The sequence below is a fragment of the Miscanthus floridulus genome, chromosome 18 (assembly GCF_019320115.1).
Source record: "Miscanthus floridulus cultivar M001 chromosome 18, ASM1932011v1, whole genome shotgun sequence".
NCBI classification, from domain to species: domain Eukaryota; kingdom Viridiplantae; phylum Streptophyta; class Magnoliopsida; order Poales; family Poaceae; genus Miscanthus; species Miscanthus floridulus.
Window position 1 is genome coordinate 14,509,205 of NC_089597.1, and position 18,903 is coordinate 14,528,107.

Sequence of the window (18,903 nt, forward strand, 5' to 3'; positions counted from 1 at the left end):
TGAATGCTGATCTCGATGTGCTTGGTTTGGCGGTGATGAGCGGGGTTAGCTGTCATGTAAACAACACTGATGTTGTCGCAGAAGACAACCGTGGTGGAGGGTAGAGGTAGATGGAGCTCACGGAAGCAAAACCAGTAGCACTTGCGACGACACAGTACTCCGCCTCAGCACTGGAGCGAGAGATGGTGGTCTGACGCTTGGACGACCAAGACACTAGGTTGTCTCCAAGGTAGACGTAGTAGCCCGGCGTGGAGTGGCAGGAGTCGGGGCAACCTGCCCAGCCTGCATCTGAGTATGCTGTGAGGGATTGGACAAGACCAGTGGCAATGTGTAGACCTTCAGAAAGAGTGCCTTTGACATAGCGGAGAATGCGCTTGATGAGGACAAGGTGCGGCTCTCGGGGGTCATGCATGAAGAGGCACACCTGTTGGACCGTATAGGCCAGGTCGGGGCGGTAGCGCTTGTCCAAGGGTGGTGGTGCTTGGTGCTCAAGTCATTTTTGCTAGTTCTCTTCTTAGTTGGAGTTGTGTTTAGTTGCTCTAGTGGTTAGATAGTCGAGATGCTAGTAAGGTCGGTTTTTTTTGACCATGTTGGTTCAAGTTGGCATGTAGTCGGGTGGTGCACTCTCCCCGTTGATAATTTTTTGGCCCGGTTTCCACTTAAAAAAGCTAGATCGACACTTATTTTTCTATTTTCTACGTCTAACATAAATCATGGTAAAACTTTTTTTATTCCAAACGTCCTTATTCGTTTTGCTGAAAAGCTAAGCTAAAAAGTACTATTTGCTATGAGAAAAAAAAATACTAAGCCGGACCGACAAGTTCAAGCTTATGCGTAGTGTTGCGAGGCTCCCTCCCTGGGGAGAAAAAACAAAAACAGGGTGGAAACTGCAGCTCTGGTATGCACATGGACAACGCGACAAAGACCTGTGGTCAACGTTAATCGAAAGAAAAAGGTTTTCCAGAAGCTGAAATCATTTTTTTGACAATATACTACTACCTCCGTTTTCGTTTACTTGTCACCGAATTTTTACTATAGCAATTTTGATCATACGTTTTTTTCTGTAAAAAAATTTTAGATACATCAAGTTTTCACATATATGATTCTTTATTGAACATACTTCATTAGTGTTATATACGTTGAAGTATCTAAATTTTTTTTAAAAGAAAAAATAAATTTGCTACAGTAAAAAAAGTTGTTGGCAAGTAAACACAGACGGAGAGGAGTACCAGTGGCCAGCATTCAACTCTGAACATTTCTTCAGAGTTTCAGACATCTTAAATCCATCCAAACAATCGATCAGATTGCCCCGCTTCTTCTTCAATCTGATCGCGCGATCAACTAGCCATCTCTGTTATGGTCACCATCTTCTGTCCCTCCTTCCCATTCTGTCAACTCGCCATCTCTGTTATGGTCACCATCTTCTTTCCCTCCTTCCCATTCTGTTATGGTCGCCATTTAGCATCTAGCAGACTCACCACCACCCATACCAGGCCACCGCCCACCAGTCCCTCGAGATCAAAATCCATGCATGGACGCAGGTCCCCAGTCCCCACCATGCAGGGGCAATCGGCTCGGCGGCACCATATAGGCAGATTAGCCTCCCCTCGTCGACCCGTTGGTGGTGGAGAAGGAGAAGGAGAAGGAGAAGGAGAAGGAGAAGGAGAGATCCGCCACTTGTCCCCCGCTCGCAGAGCCCGTCAAACCCCGTCGCCACGCGTAGTAAACGAGGACCTGCTTGCGCTGCGTACACCGTACGATCTCGCACGCTTTTTTCATGCTCTGTAGTGACGATCTTGTGTTAAGTTATTATATATTAGTCGATCTAATTTTAGGTTTACATTACATGCTGGTCAATCTAGACATTTTGTGAAGCCGGATTCTATCGGATTAAGTTAAGAGTTGTTGATTCATTGGGTAGAATTGAGATTGGTAGCAAAAAAAACTAATGATCATTAGTTCATTACCCTTGGGTGTGGGGTGGAACGGGAGTTGTTTTAATCTACCAGCAGGAGAAAACGCCCCTAAATAAATAAACTGCTGCATTTGTATGTATTTCAGTTGAACTGAGAGTATTTGTTTTATGAATTTGTGACATCTGGTTACTTGTATAATATCGCACAATGATTGTACTCAAATAACGATTTGTTAGATCTGTACTCATCGTGCTGCTTTCTCCTTTTTAGGCGTAATTGGCTGTGGCAGGTGCTGCTGAGTCTGCATTTGCAAAAACTCTGCAAGACCCACAATGTTTTTGTTCTTGGAGGAGTTGCCCAACACCACGCCATTAGAAGAGTCGATCCCTGACAGTGCACCAACAGTGCCACATGAAACCATTGGGAGCTCATCCAGCACTTCCACATCCACTTGTCAGAAGCCTGTGGCAGCTGCTGCTGATTCCACATATGCTCCAGGTCTGCAGGAGCCAGATGGTCCATCCTTGGATGAGTTTCTTGACAATTCATCTGGGCAGAAGCTTGTAGAAGGTGTTGTTTCATCTTTGGAGAAGTTGCACGACACTAGCACATCATATGAAGAATCAAACATCGCTGACCCGCAGACAATGACGCAGAACACCATTGATGGCTCATTGAGAACATTACCCTCCAGGTCTGAAAAGTTTGTGGCGGGTGCTGCTGACTCCACATCTATACTAACTCTGCAAGAGCCAGATGTTTCCTCATCGGACGAGTATCTTGACAGTTCATCAGAAGAGTTGATCACTGCCAGTCCACGGACAGTGCCGCTTAACACCATTGACGACTCTCCACCAACTCTTGGGCCTAACATTTTGATCTACTATCCTGCAAACTCATTTGAGGTGTTCTACATTAGGATTGACAGGACGGGGTCTATCTGGATATACCCTAATGTGGGTGGACCGTTTCAGAGCATAGATGAAACTGAAAATGCTATCATTAGCTTCCTTGATTTATGGCAGTGTGAAACAAGGTAAAGTTTCTGGACTTCGTTCTAGTTCGTTTTATCTCCACTACAAGCAATTGTTGTTGATTATTGAACTCAAACAGGATTAGTACAACAAAGGGAGGTCCTAATTCGTTAAGTAGTGAGAATACCTGTAGTGAGAAGTGGCACTTGGCTCAAGCTATACTGGACCAGTTTAATGACCAAAGCAATCTTTTCGGTGTCTGTCTCCTCTGTCTCTTGTCTCTGTCTCTGTCTCTGTCTCTCTGTCTCTCTGTCTCTCTGTCTCTCTCTCATGCTACAGTTTTCTCTTCTTATACTAGAATCTTGCACATGAACTGGAAGATCTTTTGAGGAAACAAATAATTTATGAGAACCACAGGTGGTATTATCATTTCAATTTCACAACAAAGCAGAAAGAAGCTGATGATGACCATAGCACTGGCAACAAACTATTCTTTGCTGAAGTTTCGCATATGCAAGGAAAAAAGGTCTGGGAGGTCAACTGTTGCTGCATGATCTAATTTGTATCTAAGGGTATCCCACACTCTTATCTTAAATTAACCTCTACATACTCGTCATGGTGGTTAGGGGTTCAGTTATAGTTTTACTTCAAATACATGGTCAAAAGAAATATTTGTTTAATATATATATATATATTCTGAAGTGCATTCCTTCATGTGGCCTTTTGCTATGGTCACACTTTTGCAACTCAAATCGAGAGACCCTGCATGTATGTATCTGACAATAGCTTATGTTGGCACATAAAAAATTTCAAAAATACAGGTTCTGCTTTTGCTAGCTCATCTGTTACATATGTATATGGTTGTAAATTTGTTGCTTGTATATTGAGTGCAGACCTTGCAGTTTATAATCATGTAATATCTTTAACTGTTTCATGCAGATGACTTGTACTTATTGCGTATATACAATTTTCCTTACCTTAAATTACTTGGGTAATTAACATCTGGTTGTGCATGGTTGCTGATCTGGCGCTTACTCTTCTATTAGATGTAGATCTTTTTTTGGCTAAATATAGAATGTGATTTGCAATTCCTATTATTCTAACAAGACAGTTTGTTTGTTTGCCTGTCGTGTTATGTTTTAGTGGTTTATTATTCATATGTAACCCTTGCGGTTTAAGTTCGTGCGTTATCTTAAACTGCTATACATTTTTCTCTACCCTGAATTAGTCGCTACTATTAACATCTGTTTGTGCATGGTTGGTGATATGTCTGTTTCTTGCCTTATTTCTTTATGATGAAGGTGGCCATTGTTTTGGCTGTAAAAACAATGGAAGTTCTGATATGCTGCACCCGGTTGAGGCTGATGCATACACTGGTGGTCACTTGGATGGATATTTACCATTTGATTTTGATGCATTAAGCAGCTCTGATGATGACGTATAGTGATTCAGTTTCCTGTTTTTGTTCAGGTCATAATTTAACATTTTTGCTACTTTGTTGCTAACTGCATGTGCTTCCCCTTATTATTCTATAGGACGGTTAATATGAATATCTATATAAAGATGAGGATGAAGAGGATGAAGAGGAAGAGTTTGAGGTATGGTTAGGCTGTATCTTCTGTGATATATGCTACCTCCAGTGAAGAAAACATGATTTTCCAGACAGGCAAAACAGATTGTTTTCCTTGTCTTAATGTGAAGTTACTTTACTGGAAGTAGTGTATTGTAGTACTAGTGTGCTGTTTCTTACATGATGATTACTGAGTTTTTCTTTACTCTATTGGGTTCCTGTGTTGTTTCTTACTTAGTTTTTCTTTAGTTTATTTATGTCGCAAAGCAAGCGCAATGAAAGGCTAACTAGTGCACTAAAACATCTGTAATATTAATCTGTTTTTAAGCTTTTCTGATCTCTGCCGATTATACTGTCAGTTGAATTACTTTTGTTACTGCTTCAGATGAAATGCCTTGTTGGTCTGGGCCAATTATGATATTTACTCTTGGATGCATCACGTAGAGTGTGTCAGTATATTACTATGTACACAGTTTTAACCTATCCTAGTAGCCACTCCAGCTGTTTGCCTTCCAGTTTGTTTGCCAAACAAATGTGCATGCTATACAGTAACTACAGCCATGCCTTTGTTTTTTGTACTACCTCCTGTCCTTCAAGTGCTGATGGCATGATTATTCTTAGTGACCTTTCTTGATTTCATACATTCATCTAGGCTTGTTGTTGAATTGACTGGTATATGTTTGTGGTTCCGCAGCGGTGTTTGAGGTTCTGATTTGTCATCTTGGAATTTGTAAGTAAGCACCGAAAATTTAGTGGTGGCTGCCTGGCCGGGGGAGGGAAAGAGAGGGGCTGGGACAGAACCTCTATATCTTTAGACTTGGGAGTGTCATCGTTCTGTAGTGGTCTAGCGCGCATATACTGTGCATTCAACATAAAGTCAAGAACTAAGGCACAACATCAAGGTTCGCTTCGCTTTTCTAGCTTGGCGTTACACGTTACAATACAATACTTTGACACTGAATTATGTGCTGTCAAGTTTTCTGGGTTTGTACTAACTTCTGTAATAACTTTATCTTGGTCAAATATTTGAATATGCTGGATGTCTGGATCTTAGTTGTTCTTTTTTTAACTCCACTGTGCTTGGTGCATTGGAGGGTTTGATGCTACAAACCTACAACAACCCCTAAATTTGGAGCTGAATTGCACTGTAGGTATGGTAAACGACGGGTGTCTTTCAAGCCAGGGTCATGGCAGCCACCAACATGAATGCTAACCGGAACTCCAGCAGACATGGGCGCTATACTGCAAATGGATGCTCACAGAACGAGGAAGTCATCGAAATCATCGCCTGCTAGTTGAGGCATCTTTAGGCTTGTGATTGGCATCTTGTTGATCTTGGATATGTGCAGCTGAATCATCGACTTGCTTTGTTTAAACTTGATGCAAGTCAAGGTGCTTTGTTTAAACTTCTGTATCTTTCCTAGCTCATATTGCTCTAATGAAGTAAGGAACATTAGATCAGTTGTTACTCATGATTCAGATGTCTTATATCCCACCCTTTTTTCTCTCTTCAATCTTGATTCTTATGCTCCTGCCATCTGTAAGAAATATTCCTTTCATATTTTTTGTTGGCTTGGACTGCCTCCACGTTCTGTTGTTTACATGCAGGCATATTGGTGGTTCAGTGTCAGTGTGCAATCACACCGAAGTCCAGAATTTGCTGTTGAAGAAGCTGCAAGAGTTTCTGTGATAAATTGCATGCCTCCAAATGATGGTTCTCTATTGCCCATCAGATCCATGAGTTACTAGTATAGAAATATACAAGTATGTGTTTTTTGGACCTGTTATTGTTGTGGTCTGTGGAACAAATTCTGCTGTTGTGGTTTTTGGTACAGGAAAGAGCTATGTCCTCATTTCTTTTCCCAGAGAATTTTTATTCTGCTGTTGTGGTTGTGAGTACATGAAAGAGCTAGGTCCTCTTTTCTTTTTCCCCAGAGAATTTTTATTCTGCCGTTTGTGGTTTTTTTCCTGAGAATTTTTATTCTGCTGCTGTGGTTGTGGGTACTGGAAAGAGCTAGGTTCTTTTTTTTCCCCTAGAATTTTTATTCTGCTGTTGTGGTTGTGGGTACAGGAAAGAGCTAGGTACTCATTTTCTTTTGTCCTGAGACTGTCTCCAACGATCGGAACCCATACACGGCAGACATTCGGTGGATTGGGTAGCCTACAGGAAATGGGTGCGTGACCCAAAACTCCTCTTTTCCAACAGCCCACGCATACGCGAGCCCCGACTTCATCGTCCCCATCCCAATCTCCGACGAGTCCGCCGCCCTCGCGGGTGGCACGCCGGTGGCCCCTCCCCCTTTGCCTCAGCCTGCAGTTCAAGAAAGACATAACTCCTGCATGCCATCCAACTGAAAAACAATAGCAGGTGCTTCGCAGTCCATCTGACTGCAAGATCCAACAGCTAGCTATCTAGCTTGCGTGCGAATCGAAGAGAAAGAGATCAATCAACCAGCACAGCACTCACCAGCCGATGTCGCGGTCGACGATGCAGTGCTTGCTGTGCGCCGGCGCGGATCCAGATCCGGTTGTTCTTCACTGTGTTCTTGGTTCCCGTTTCTTTCCCCTTCTTGATTCGTGCTCGATTTGAGTTTTGCTATGAGATTTGTTTAGTCAGATTGATGCTTCGACGAGTGTTGAACAATCCTATCAAGTGGTTTGAATCAATTCCACTCGTGCATTAAGATCCAAGCCGATCTTCATTTTGGGGGAAAAACTCGTTCTTGCTCGAATTTCTTCGATTTACGGAGTTACAGTTTAAATTGAGCAATGATCTCCTAGGAGTAGCTTTTTATCTTCATTGCGAATCGCTGTGCAAAGTTTGGGAGCGATCCATGAAGATTTGAGTCGGATTTCATCGATTTTCTTGGCCGCTCCTTTTTTGTTCTTCGCGTGCGAGCTCTCTGTTCGTCGTGTGCTAGTTGATTTGGCTCCTGGCCGAGCACACCAGCAGCGCCCAGCGCTGATCGGCTCCGGGCCGAGCAGCAGTTGCCCGCACCGCTCCTGCCATGGAAGACTTTGCGTCTTGGAGAAAGACGACGCAAATAAGCGTCCCGGCTGGGCTCGTACCCAAAATGCATCGTGCGTTTGCGTCTTCGGTTGGAGACGGTTTTCTTCCGTGAAAACACTTTGCATAGCCGATTTTGGATATGCGTCGCCCTTTGCATGAGCTGTTGGAGACAGTCTGAGAGTTTTTAAGTCTCTTGTTGCCATCCTCGGTGTCAGCGAGTCACCCATTCATTAGCCAGTGACGTCATGCGTACGCAAACTTGCACGAAGGGCTCAGCCTGATCGTTTCGGCTTATATGATCGTGGATTATAAGCCGCAACAGTATTTTTCTCTCACACCAAACCAGCTAGCAGTACTTCTGGTTTATAATCCACGATCGTTTCAGTCGAAACGAACATGCTGTTGAACATTATGATCGTTTATTTATTCATTCTAATATATAACGATTCATCAGGTAAGAGTGCCATGTTGCATCATCGTTATAATGGTGTTTACATATAAGAAAAATATGCAAAGGCAAAGTCGAATTCCTTATCATGAATTCACGACTGAACTTGTCGATCAATTTAAAATGGTGGCATTATTGGAATGACACGAGCAGTGTTGCCAGTTGCCACCCAGACTCCCTGGGACAAACACAAAAACAAAAACAAGGGGGGCAAATTCCAGCTCTGGGGACAACGTGACAAGGACCTGTGGTCAACGGTAATGGAAAGAAAAAGTTTACCAGAAGCCCAAATCATTTTCTTGACATTTACTATGTGCGTACTGACAATTTGGTATTGGTTTTCCGACCGTGTGTGGCCAGCATTTTGACAAAGTTTTGACAACGTAACCCCAACTTGAGCTGCTGTCATGCCTCCGTTCTGTTCATCGCTGAATTCCGGGTCTGGTCCGCTCTCAGGGTCTAAACAAATGAACCGTATAACATGAGAAATTCTAGAGTCCGTGGTCTTCTCAAATCATGCAGGAGAGGTATAACATGAGAAATTCTGGAGTCCGTGGTCTTCTCAAATCGTGCAGGAGAGCGACGTATCTTTGTCCGAGAAAGATTAATAAAGCTAAGAACTTCAGAATGACCTTTCAATGTGCCAAGTGTCATCTTTCTAGACAAAAGGAAGAGCTAGTTGTGACTTTGTGCATGCGGGTGGAAGGATTAAAACCCATACATCATGCTTGCTGCCTAGTCACCTAGACGAGCTGTTACTTTCGTCGACAGAGTTGCACGTCTGATTGGACCAAGACCAGCAGCAGATGGTGAGCAAGGCGGCGACGCAAAAGTACTCCTTTTCCCGTGCCTACCTAACATGTGCTTTGATCTCTAAAAGCGCTGGAAGCTCTCGTGTCCTCTTGTGCCATTAGTTTCTAGTGTAATTTAAGTAACTGCTTAAAAGTTAAACCTGGAATTCTTCTATTAAATAAAGGACAGTTAAATCTAATTAAGAGACGATACTCGATATGCATATGCATATATTCGGAAAAAAAAAAGATACGCATATGCATACTATTATGATCTGCAGCTGAAATCATTTGAATGAAAGCTCGTAAATACTATTACAACATATACAACAGATGTTTTAAACATATGGTTACACTCAAATTACATTTGAATTATTGCGTACAAAGTATCTCTCTTATTCAACGGCTTGTAATAATAATCATTGTAGAGCCTGTTTGTGTATAGATAGAAGAAACCAGGCACAGCCGCCGCCGCACAAGAAGAAGCCACCACAGCTTTTCAGCAAAGAAGAAGAAGCATATGGTGGTACTTCCTGTAATTAATAAGCAAGTTCCTAAATTTGAACGAAACGAAACGAAACCAGCAGAGCGCACACAGTCCTTGCACCACGGAACAAGAAATCGAATATGCTCCCGCAGCCCCGCCCCGTGGAAACCAAGGGCGGACGTGGAGGGACCTTCCCCTCCTCCAAGCAAAGCCAAGGCCACCGACGGGCGGGCTCCACCCGCTCAAACATCTCTCACCGCCAGGTGGCCCCCGCCCCCACCCCCACCCCTCCGCTGCCTCTTCTTCTACAAATAGCCCGGCCGGCCGCGGCCGCTGCCTAATCGAGAGGCGAGGCAAAAGCGCAAGCAGACGCGACCACAGATAGCGAGCGAGCGAGCGAGCGCTTCTAGGCCTTTTCGAGAGATGGCGGTCACGATCACGTGGGTGAAGGCGAGGCAGATCTTCGACAGCCGCGGCAACCCCACCGTCGAGGTGCGTTCGTTTTGCTGAGTCTTCCAGAGGCTGCTGTGAATTTGGTGATCTGTTCCGATTCGCCGCGTCGCTGTGCCGATGTGCTCCGGTTTTGTTTTCCTATGATATGATGAATCTGGATTAACTGCTGCGCTGCGCGCAGGTGGACATCGGCCTCAGCGACGGCAGCTTCGCGAGGGGGGCCGTTCCGAGCGGCGCATCCACTGGTACGTCTGTCTGTCTGCCTCTGCTCTGCTCCATCCACCAGCGTGCTCTGTTCCTGAGCGACTGCTTGGTTTGGTTTGCTTGATCTGGTCGTGTCGAGGGATTCGAGCGGTGTCTGAGATCGTCGATGCTGTGTGGCTCTGTGACATGTATACTGTGCTTGCTTGATCTGGACGTGTCGAGGGATTCGAGCGGTGTCTGAGATCGTCGATGCTGTGTGGCTCTGTGACATGTATACTGTGCGTTTGTTGTTGGTTGTGGGGGATAATAACAGACCTTCATCATGTTGAACTGGCTAGGAGTCTACGACTGAGATGCGCGCGCGGTTGTTTTGTTGCTAGATCTGATTGATGCGTATATTCTTGTCCTAAGTTTTCAGTATGTTCTCCGCCGCCATGACCAGCGCGTGTTTGGAACCTGCTTTTTTTACTGCGCGAATTGAAATACTCCCTGCGAAATTATTTCTATGTTCGGGGGGTTTATAAAAATCAGCTTATTCGTTTCAAAGCAGAGCCTAAGAGTGTTTAGAAACATGTCAGCAGAATCATCACCGCCGTGACATGGTCAGCTGATCTGAAAATTGCTTACCTTCTGGATCTCTTAATGAAGCAGAAGGCAACCTTGACTTTTGAACTCCTGTTATTATACTGTCCACTATTAATTAGAATGTTTTTTCAGATATAATGTGATTTATTTATCTATTTATTTTCAGTTACACTTCTCTGAACCTTGCTTCAATCATCGATTATAAGCATGATTTTGTTTTCAAATAACACAGAAAGAATGCAGTACAGCCAATAGACCTTCCCTAAAGTATTCTTATCTATTGAATGAAGAAAACATATTTATATGTGATATGCCATGCCATTTAATCATTTTTGACATGTTAGCAACATAGAAAAAAGACATACTTTTCATATTAGATATGGTATTATGGGACGTCAACATCTGCTATTTCGTTTGGAATGGACATTTTGTGAAATTTCAGTTTGTGGTCCAGACACCTTTACATATTAGATAGTACTATGGGATGTCAGTATCTGCTATTTCGTTTGGAATGGACTTTTTGCGAAATTTCAGTTTGTGGTCCAGACATTACTTTTTGAATAGGTTGCCTTCTGTAGTTGCCTCAAATTCCATATGTTAGACATCAGCACAGAATTTTGATATTTTTATCTTTGAACAATTGACCTCTCTCAGGAATATATGAGGCCTTGGAGTTGAGGGATGGAGGATCTGATTATCTTGGCAAGGGTGTTCTTAAGGTTAGTTAACCAGCCAATTTTTCCATTTCAGTCTGAGCAAATATAATACTAGCTGTATTTGCCATGCACTCGCATGCACCGTAGTCATTCATGCATCCAGTGGTCATGGTTAACTTATATAATAGAAACCAACATGTGTATCCTCCCCCTTTTATTTGCGATAAATTTGATTTGAGAACCTATTTGAAGGCTATGCTCTAAACTTCAGTTGACTAATGTTACTGCGTAGCTTTTGGCTTAAAATTTGAATCCACAGCTAAGGGCCTGTTTGGTTCCAAATAAGTCACCTACTTATAAGTTAAAAAGTGAAATCAGTGACTGATTTTGCCAAACACCACCAACTTATAAGTCACCCTTGCTTATAAGAAATAAGCTGGTTCACCCCTGCTTAAAACTTATAAGCCACCCTTTTCCGCGTGGAGCCCACACCTTTCACTTAACAGGCATGAGCTTATAAGTCATCTACAACCAAACAGACATGACTTATAAGTCACTGGTTTTCAGTCACCTGACTTATGGAAACCAAACAGGGCCTAACCTGTGTGAGTGATTGCAACCATTCTGTTTTTTATGGGTTGTTTTCTTTTTTCACATTGGACTAATAAGTTGTATTGTCTTTTGCTAGGCTGTGAGCAATGTAAATAGCATTATTGGACCAGCAATTGTTGGAAAGGTATGTATCTCAGTTCTAAAGTTACATGATTTCATTGATGTGGTTTATCTCAATTCTAAAGCTACTTTTCTATGATGTGATACCCAAAACACATGATAGCTATCTTACTGTGGTGAATTATGTTTCAGGACCCCACTGAGCAGGTTGAGATTGACAACTTCATGGTCCAACAGCTTGATGGAACCTCCAATGAATGGGGCTGGTGCAAACAGAAGGTATCATGGGGAACTTATGTTTCTAAACTTGACTTCCATCTTGCACCGCTTGTATTGATTTACTTTGATGTTGTGTTCAATCTATAAAGCTTGGAGCAAATGCCATTCTTGCGGTTTCACTTGCTGTGTGCAAAGCTGGAGCTATGGTGAAGAAGATTCCTCTTTACCAGGTCTTTCAAACATTACCGCTACGATTTATTATTATGTTCTATGCACAATTTAGAGGTGTCCTGAAAGTTTACTTATTTGCAGCACATCGCAAATCTTGCTGGAAACAAAACTCTGGTGCTCCCTGTACCTGCCTTTAATGTGATTAATGGAGGATCACATGCTGGAAACAAGCTTGCCATGCAGGTAATTCCTTGAGAAATCTGATTTTCTGACTACATGCTTCGACTATACTCTCTAATCATTTTAACTGTTGTACAGGAGTTCATGATCCTCCCAACTGGTGCCTCCTCGTTCAAGGAGGCCATGAAGATGGGAGTTGAGGTGTACCACAACCTGAAGGTGAGCAACTAATGCATCTATTGATGTATCTTAAGTGTGGACCCTAGGAATATGAAGTCAGAATGCTAAATGCTTCTGTATGCAGAGCATAATCAAGAAGAAGTATGGTCAAGATGCCACAAATGTTGGGGATGAAGGTGGTTTTGCACCTAACATTCAGGTAATGTCCATATGTTTTTCTCTGCTGCTGTCATAGGCAAGCACAACAATTCTTACTTTTATATATTTTTTGAAGCTATCTAGCATATTATTTAAGATGATCAGGACATAATTCAAAAATTGGCAACTTAAGTTTTATCCAAAGATAGTGGTGCTAGCCTAATTATTGCTCTATGGTTCTCTCACTATAGGAACACTATGATTTGTTTCTATGTTTAAATTAATCATCAACATCCATTTATCTCACAATCTAATTTCTATGTCAACCAATATATGCAGGAAAACAAAGAAGGCCTTGAACTACTGAAGGCAGCTATAGAAAAGGCTGGCTACACCGGAAAGGTACGTCCTCTCTTTTCTACTTGGCTCACAAACAGACAAACCTTTGTGTGTGTAGTTGATTCAACTTATCTGTGTGGCAGGTGGTCATTGGAATGGATGTTGCTGCTTCTGAATTCTTTAGTGAGAAGGACAAGACTTATGATCTTAATTTCAAGGAGGAGGTAAGAATTGCAACTTCTTATTATGCTTTTATAGTTTTATTTACCTATAGCTTTAGCTATTCCTTATGTGTTATTCTATAGGGCTATATGAGCTTTTATTTTATATTAACTGTACTCACTTTCTTGGCCAGAACAACGATGGTTCAAACAAAATTTCAGGTGACAGCCTGAAAGATCTGTACAAGTCCTTTGTATCTGAGTACCCTATTGTGTCTATCGAAGATCCATTCGACCAGGATGACTGGACCACTTATGCCAAACTCACTGATGAGATTGGACAGCAAGTGCAGATTGTAGGAGATGATCTTCTCGTTACTAACCCCACTGTGAGTAACATTTTAATTAATTGATTCCCCCCTAGTTCTATGCACAACATGCAGTTCTAAACATTACCTGCTTGACCTGTGCTGTACAGAGGGTTGCCAAGGCCATCAATGAGAAGACATGCAATGCTCTTCTCTTGAAGGTAGAATCATTGCTATTTCATATCGCTAATCTTTTTGCCTGGGTAACGATTACCTGTATTGTAAGTGGCTGTTGACTAACTCCATCGCTACACGGTGACAGGTGAACCAAATCGGCTCTGTGACCGAGAGTATCGAAGCTGTTAGAATGTCCAAGCGTGCCGGATGGGGAGTGATGGCAAGCCACAGGAGGTAGCCATTGTAGTTCTTTGTTTGCTTTTGAAAACTTTAACTAGCGTTCCTGTTTGATCTGTTCCGCTCAATTGTTCTATCTTCTCTTTATTTGTTCAGTGGCGAGACAGAGGACACCTTCATTGCTGACCTCTCAGTTGGCCTGGCTACGGTACGCTGTCAACTGGCGAACATACACTTAAGATACTGTCGAATTGAACATCTTCGGTACTGACCTGGTTTCCATGACTTCGTTTCAGGGCCAAATCAAGACAGGAGCTCCCTGCCGGTCTGAGCGCCTGGCCAAATACAACCAGGTAAGCGTGCGCACCTGCTTCGTTTCCCAACCAGGTTATGCTTACGGCTCTCGAGTCTGAACCAAACATTCGCGGTTGCAGCTGCTCAGGATCGAGGAAGAGCTCGGTGATGCCGCAGTCTACGCCGGAGCAAAGTTCAGGGCACCAGTGGAGCCCTACTAAACCACGAGTGCCCTCTCAGAGTCTGGAGAAAGAAGATGAGGATGTTTCTTGTGGAGCTACTAGTTCGCTGCTGCTTTTTGATAGAATGTCTGTACGATCACAATAAAAGTATGGTCTTGTTTGCCCGAGAGCTACACTAGTTATTTTGTCGTGGGAACAGAAAAAAAAAGGAAAAAGAAAAAAAATACTGTTTTCCTATATTATTCTGATGAGTGGTGGTCCGCACTCGCTGTAATATCGTTGCCCAAACTGATTTTGATGGGTACGCAACAGAAAATTTTGCTGGTCTTGCCATATATGAGTGACTTTCTGGTTTCTTTTGCTATGTGAAACTATTTTCGTATTCAGCTTAGAAACTCCTCGCCATGGCTTCGGCTGGTAGGAGCCACAGCCACATCTTGCACAACAGAATATCTTGTTGGTCTTGCCATATGCAAGTGACTTTCTTGTTTCTTTTGCTATGTTAAGCCATTTTTTAATTCAACATGGAAACCCCTTGCCATGGCTTTGGCTTGTAGCGGCAAATGGACCTACATGGCTTCGGCTTGTAGTGGCAGATGGAGCCACACGGCTTCGACGGCTTATAGTGGCAGATAGAGCCACACTATTTCGGTGGCTTGCAGCAGCAGATAGAGTCACACTGCTTTGGCTTGTATCGGCAGATAGAGCCGCACTATTTCGGCTTGTAGCGGCAAATGGAGCCACAATCGCATCTTGCACAAAAGAAAATCTTGATGGTCTTGCCATATGTGAGCGACTTTCTTGTTTCTTTTGCTATGTTATTAAGCCATTTTCGAATTCAGCATGGAAACCTCTCGCCACAGCTTTGGCTTGTAGCTGCAGATGGAGCCACACGACTTTGACTTGTTGCGGCAGATGGAGCCACAGGACTTCGGCTTGTAGCGGCAGATGGAGCCACAATCACACCTTGCGCATCGAAAAATCTTGCTGGTTGCTAGTCTTGCTATATGCGAGCGACTCTTCTTTCTTTTGCTGTGTTATTAAGCCATTTTCGAATTCAGCTTGAAAACCCCTCGCAATGGCTTCGGCTTGTAGCAACCGCAGCAATTCATGGCTTGTAGCAACAAATGTAGCCACAACCGTAGCGTCAATTCATGGCTTGTGGCGGCAGATGGAGCCACAACCAAAGACAAAAAAAGGCATTACTTCATGGCTTTGTAGCGGCAGATGGAGCCACAGCTGAAGACAAAAAAAAGGAAAAAGAGCCACAACCGCAGCAATTCATGGCTTGTAGCAACAAATGTAGCCACAACCGTAGCGTCAATTCATGGCTTGTAGCGGCAGATGGAGCCACAACCAAAGACAAAAAAGGCATTAATTCATTGCTTTGTAGCGGCAGATGGAGCCACAGCTGAAGACAAAAAAAGGGAAAAAATATTATTTTTCTAGATTCTAATGAGAGATGAGTGGCGGTCCACACTCGTCGGAATTGCGCAAGAGAAAATCTTACTGGTCTTGCCATATGCAAGCGACTTTCTTGTTTCTCTGTATGCGAGCGGTTTTCTTCTTTCTTTTGCTTTGTTGAGCCATTTTTGAATTCAACATGGAAACCACTCATCACGGCTTCGGCTTGTAGCGGCAGATGGAGCCATAGCCACCGCATCAATTCATGGCTTGTAGAGACAGATAGAGCTACAACCACATCAAACCCTTGCCACGGTTTCGGCTTGTAGCGTCAGATGGAGCCACAACCGCCACATCAATTCATGGCTTCTAGCGACAAATGGAGCCATAGCCGCATCAATTGATGGCTAAGATTGAAAACGGACGGGTTATATCTCGTCTTGACCCGTCCCATTTTCTACATTTAATCCGTCCGTTTCTGTATTTTCAGAAAAATCCGAAAACTGGACCGGACACGGGTCTGAGAGTTGGCGGGTGCGGGATGGAAATGGAAAAGGCTTGATCCCGCCCGTATTAACCTGTATTATACCCAGATTGTAAAATACGGGATAAGCCCAGCATACAATATATCTGTGAGGCCCAAGGGCTAAAAAAAAGGCCCATCATATCCCTTCCTGCCGCTGCTTGCCTGCAGTGCGCTGTGAGCATGGGCTGCTGTCTGCTAGCTTGTTGCTTGCCTAGTGCTTGCTGCTTGATGATAGATTACATGACATGTTAACTTGTGACGTGTTAACTTGATTGATGAATAATACCTGCACTTGCTTGATGAATAATACGTGCCCAAATTAAATACGTGTACTTGCATAGGCGCACTACACGTCTGATATGTAAACTTGATTGATAAATAATACGGCACCACTACCGCCCAGATGTCCGGAGAAATCGGACGATCCATCGGACGCTCCATCTATCCACAAAAGTTATTTTTCGTACGTGTCCGGTTAATTATTCGTATCCACAAAAAATATCTTCCTACATGTCCTGTTAATTATTATTTTTTAATTCTGACACCTGAACACTCGAACGATCACATGTTCCACTTTTCCTACCTCCGCGAGGGGATGGCGTCATCGACCTCTCTCGTTAGACGTTATGTAGATTACATTTTATTTTGTTGCCCAACTAACATTGCAACATCCAACTATGGGCCTTGTACGGAAATGAAACACATGTACACATGAGACCACCGACCACCCGCGCCTACGCCTGTTCACGAAACACTTACAACATGAAAAGCACTTTTTGTAACATACGTTTAAAGCAGATGAAACATTTAGAATTGCAACGTATGTGTATAGCCACTGCAACGTATGCAACATCCAGATAAAAGCACTTGCAACATATGTCTGAAGTAAATAAAACATTCTGAATAGATACTTGCAACATACGTGTATAGCCATTGCAACATATGCAACATCTAGATCTACTTTTGCAACATCTGTATCGTGCACACAGGGACCGACTTCGCCTACTCATTGCAACATGAAAGCACTTCTTGCAACATACGTCTGAAGCAGATGAAACATTTGGAACATACGCTTGCAACATATGCAACATTCAAATAAAATATTTGCAACATACGTCTGAAGTAGATGAAATATTTTGAATATACACTTGCAACATATGTGTATAGCTATTGTAACATATGCAACATCCAGATCTACTTTTTTGCAATATCCATATGAAACACTTGCAACATACATCTGGAACAACTGAAACACATGGCACATATGTTTATAACATACGCTTTGATGTAGACAAGGCCCGATCTTCCAATAGGTACGATAGTGTCGATTGGTGGAGACTCGACGTTCACAATCTAGGCTTCGAACCAAGACTGATTTGAACCCTCGCAACCGTTACACCACTGCTCCGTTGGTTATCAACCACGCGAACGCGATTGACCTCACCGAGAAGGCTTTCCTACAAGCGAATCGAGAACACAAGCAAGAACAGGATGAACGTAATCTGAAATTACAAATAAATATGAGGCTTATGATAACGAGAAGGAGTTCAGGTCCTTATTCGAAAGGACTAATCGGCACAGGCGAACAAGATCAAGAACCGAGGCCCTGGTTCACGGCAAGCGGCACAGTTGCAGCAAAACAACGTCTGTTTTACGAGGAAATCAAGAACTAAACAAAACCCAAACCCTAAGGAGAGCGACGACTGCTAATTATAGAGTCCCGGACGTCACCCCCTAGACGTGCCCCCTAATGGGCTCTAAGACGATACATGGCCCAACGAACCAAAAGACGGTGTTGCGGCACCCTGATAGATTCTGGATGCTGACTTATTTCGATGATTCCCGTTGATTTCGAAGGGCTTTTGATGTGAGACCACTTGCATTGGCTTCCTTATCTAATGAGCTTTCCAACCATATGTGGATCGTCAAAAATAGAACCCGGACGTGGCTGTGTGACCAATTTTATGACAGACTGGTCCTAAAACCCGAGATGGGCTTGAACTTGATTTGGGCCTCCACCTTGGTGACTCGAACCGGATGAGCTTTGGACCTCCTTCTCGGTTAGGACACCCTCGCTGATCTCCTCATCCTCTATCTCCAAGCATGGTCATATGTATGGAGCTTATGTCCTCATCATCCTCCCTTTCTTGATGAAAAGCCATCCTCGGCGTCGATTTTGCTTGAAGTCAATCCTGCACAACATGAGGACAAACAAGGTTTCCAAAATAATGGGAATGGACAATGTTGTGGGAAAGAATATGACCACATATCCAGATTTGTAGCATGTCTTGTCCTACAGACATGTAGTCTGCTCAATTGAAATACACACGATCTTTGCCAATACTATCCTGCAAAAGATTAGTACTAACAAGAAACATATGCTCCCTTTCTTTAGATTCCACTTGTGTTCAAAAAGCAAAACTAGAGGAATATGGCATAACAACAATGTTGATTTTACTGTCCTCTAGTTGATCATTACTTTGCACAACAAAAGGAGAATTTAGATTTGTACAAATGTAAACTCGTTGTGTCGGGTTCATAAACCCGGGGTCCCTCAGGGACCGGCTTCCACGCCAGGGCTCGGCCCAGCATGACGGTCTTTTTTCTTCTGAACCATCCTGAGAGTCTAAATTCAATAGACCAGAGCACTCGCTTCAGGCCCTGGCCGCCTTTGGCACATC

General features: G+C 43.2%; 2 protein-coding genes across 6 annotated transcripts; both read left to right on the forward strand.

The window, feature by feature from the left end:
• The first annotated feature begins 1,319 nt into the window (after nt 1-1,319).
• Nucleotides 1,320-6,434, forward strand: LOC136521861 (uncharacterized). Of its 5 annotated transcripts, none has more exons than XM_066515625.1 (6): nt 1,320-1,754; nt 2,187-2,952; nt 3,030-3,462; nt 4,426-4,488; nt 5,612-5,852; nt 6,069-6,434. In XM_066515625.1, the coding sequence occupies exons 2-3, from the start codon at nt 2,249-2,251 to the stop codon at nt 3,277-3,279; spliced, it is 954 nt and encodes a 317-aa protein (XP_066371722.1). In that variant the 5' UTR covers nt 1,320-1,754; nt 2,187-2,248; the 3' UTR covers nt 3,280-3,462; nt 4,426-4,488; nt 5,612-5,852; nt 6,069-6,434. The 5 variants fall into 5 exon arrangements, with proteins under 5 accessions (XP_066371722.1, XP_066371727.1, XP_066371726.1 ...); XM_066515630.1 differs by having other exon boundaries at nt 3,249-3,462; nt 6,069-6,433; XM_066515629.1 differs by lacking the exon at nt 3,030-3,462 and having other exon boundaries at nt 6,069-6,430.
• Nucleotides 6,435-9,522: 3,088 nt separating this feature from the next.
• Nucleotides 9,523-14,648, forward strand: LOC136520293 (enolase 1). The gene is made up of 17 exons (XM_066513747.1): nt 9,523-9,688; nt 9,831-9,894; nt 11,093-11,157; nt 11,783-11,830; nt 11,959-12,045; nt 12,135-12,215; nt 12,298-12,399; nt 12,475-12,555; nt 12,641-12,715; nt 12,994-13,056; nt 13,137-13,217; nt 13,349-13,543; nt 13,633-13,683; nt 13,785-13,873; nt 13,973-14,024; nt 14,113-14,169; nt 14,251-14,648. The coding sequence occupies exons 1-17, from the start codon at nt 9,620-9,622 to the stop codon at nt 14,329-14,331; spliced, it is 1,341 nt and encodes a 446-aa protein (XP_066369844.1). The 5' UTR covers nt 9,523-9,619; the 3' UTR covers nt 14,332-14,648.
• The last annotated feature ends 4,255 nt before the right edge of the window (nt 14,649-18,903 follow it).

What these genes read in the sequence shown, in the direction of transcription:
- LOC136521861 (XM_066515625.1), top strand. Translation starts at nt 2,249, where the DNA reads ATGTTTTTGTTCTTGGAGGAGTTGCCCAACACCACGCCATTAGAAGAG. An exon ending in TTATGGCAGTGTGAAACAAG is followed by an intron (nt 2,953 to 3,029) that starts GTAAAGTTTCTG and finishes GAACTCAAACAG; the next exon opens with GATTAGTACAACAAAGGGAG.
- LOC136520293 (XM_066513747.1), top strand. Translation starts at nt 9,620, where the DNA reads ATGGCGGTCACGATCACGTGGGTGAAGGCGAGGCAGATCTTCGACAGC. An exon ending in GGGGCTGGTGCAAACAGAAG is followed by an intron (nt 12,046 to 12,134) that starts GTATCATGGGGA and finishes CAATCTATAAAG; the next exon opens with CTTGGAGCAAATGCCATTCT. An exon ending in AGAAGATTCCTCTTTACCAG is followed by an intron (nt 12,216 to 12,297) that starts GTCTTTCAAACA and finishes ACTTATTTGCAG; the next exon opens with CACATCGCAAATCTTGCTGG.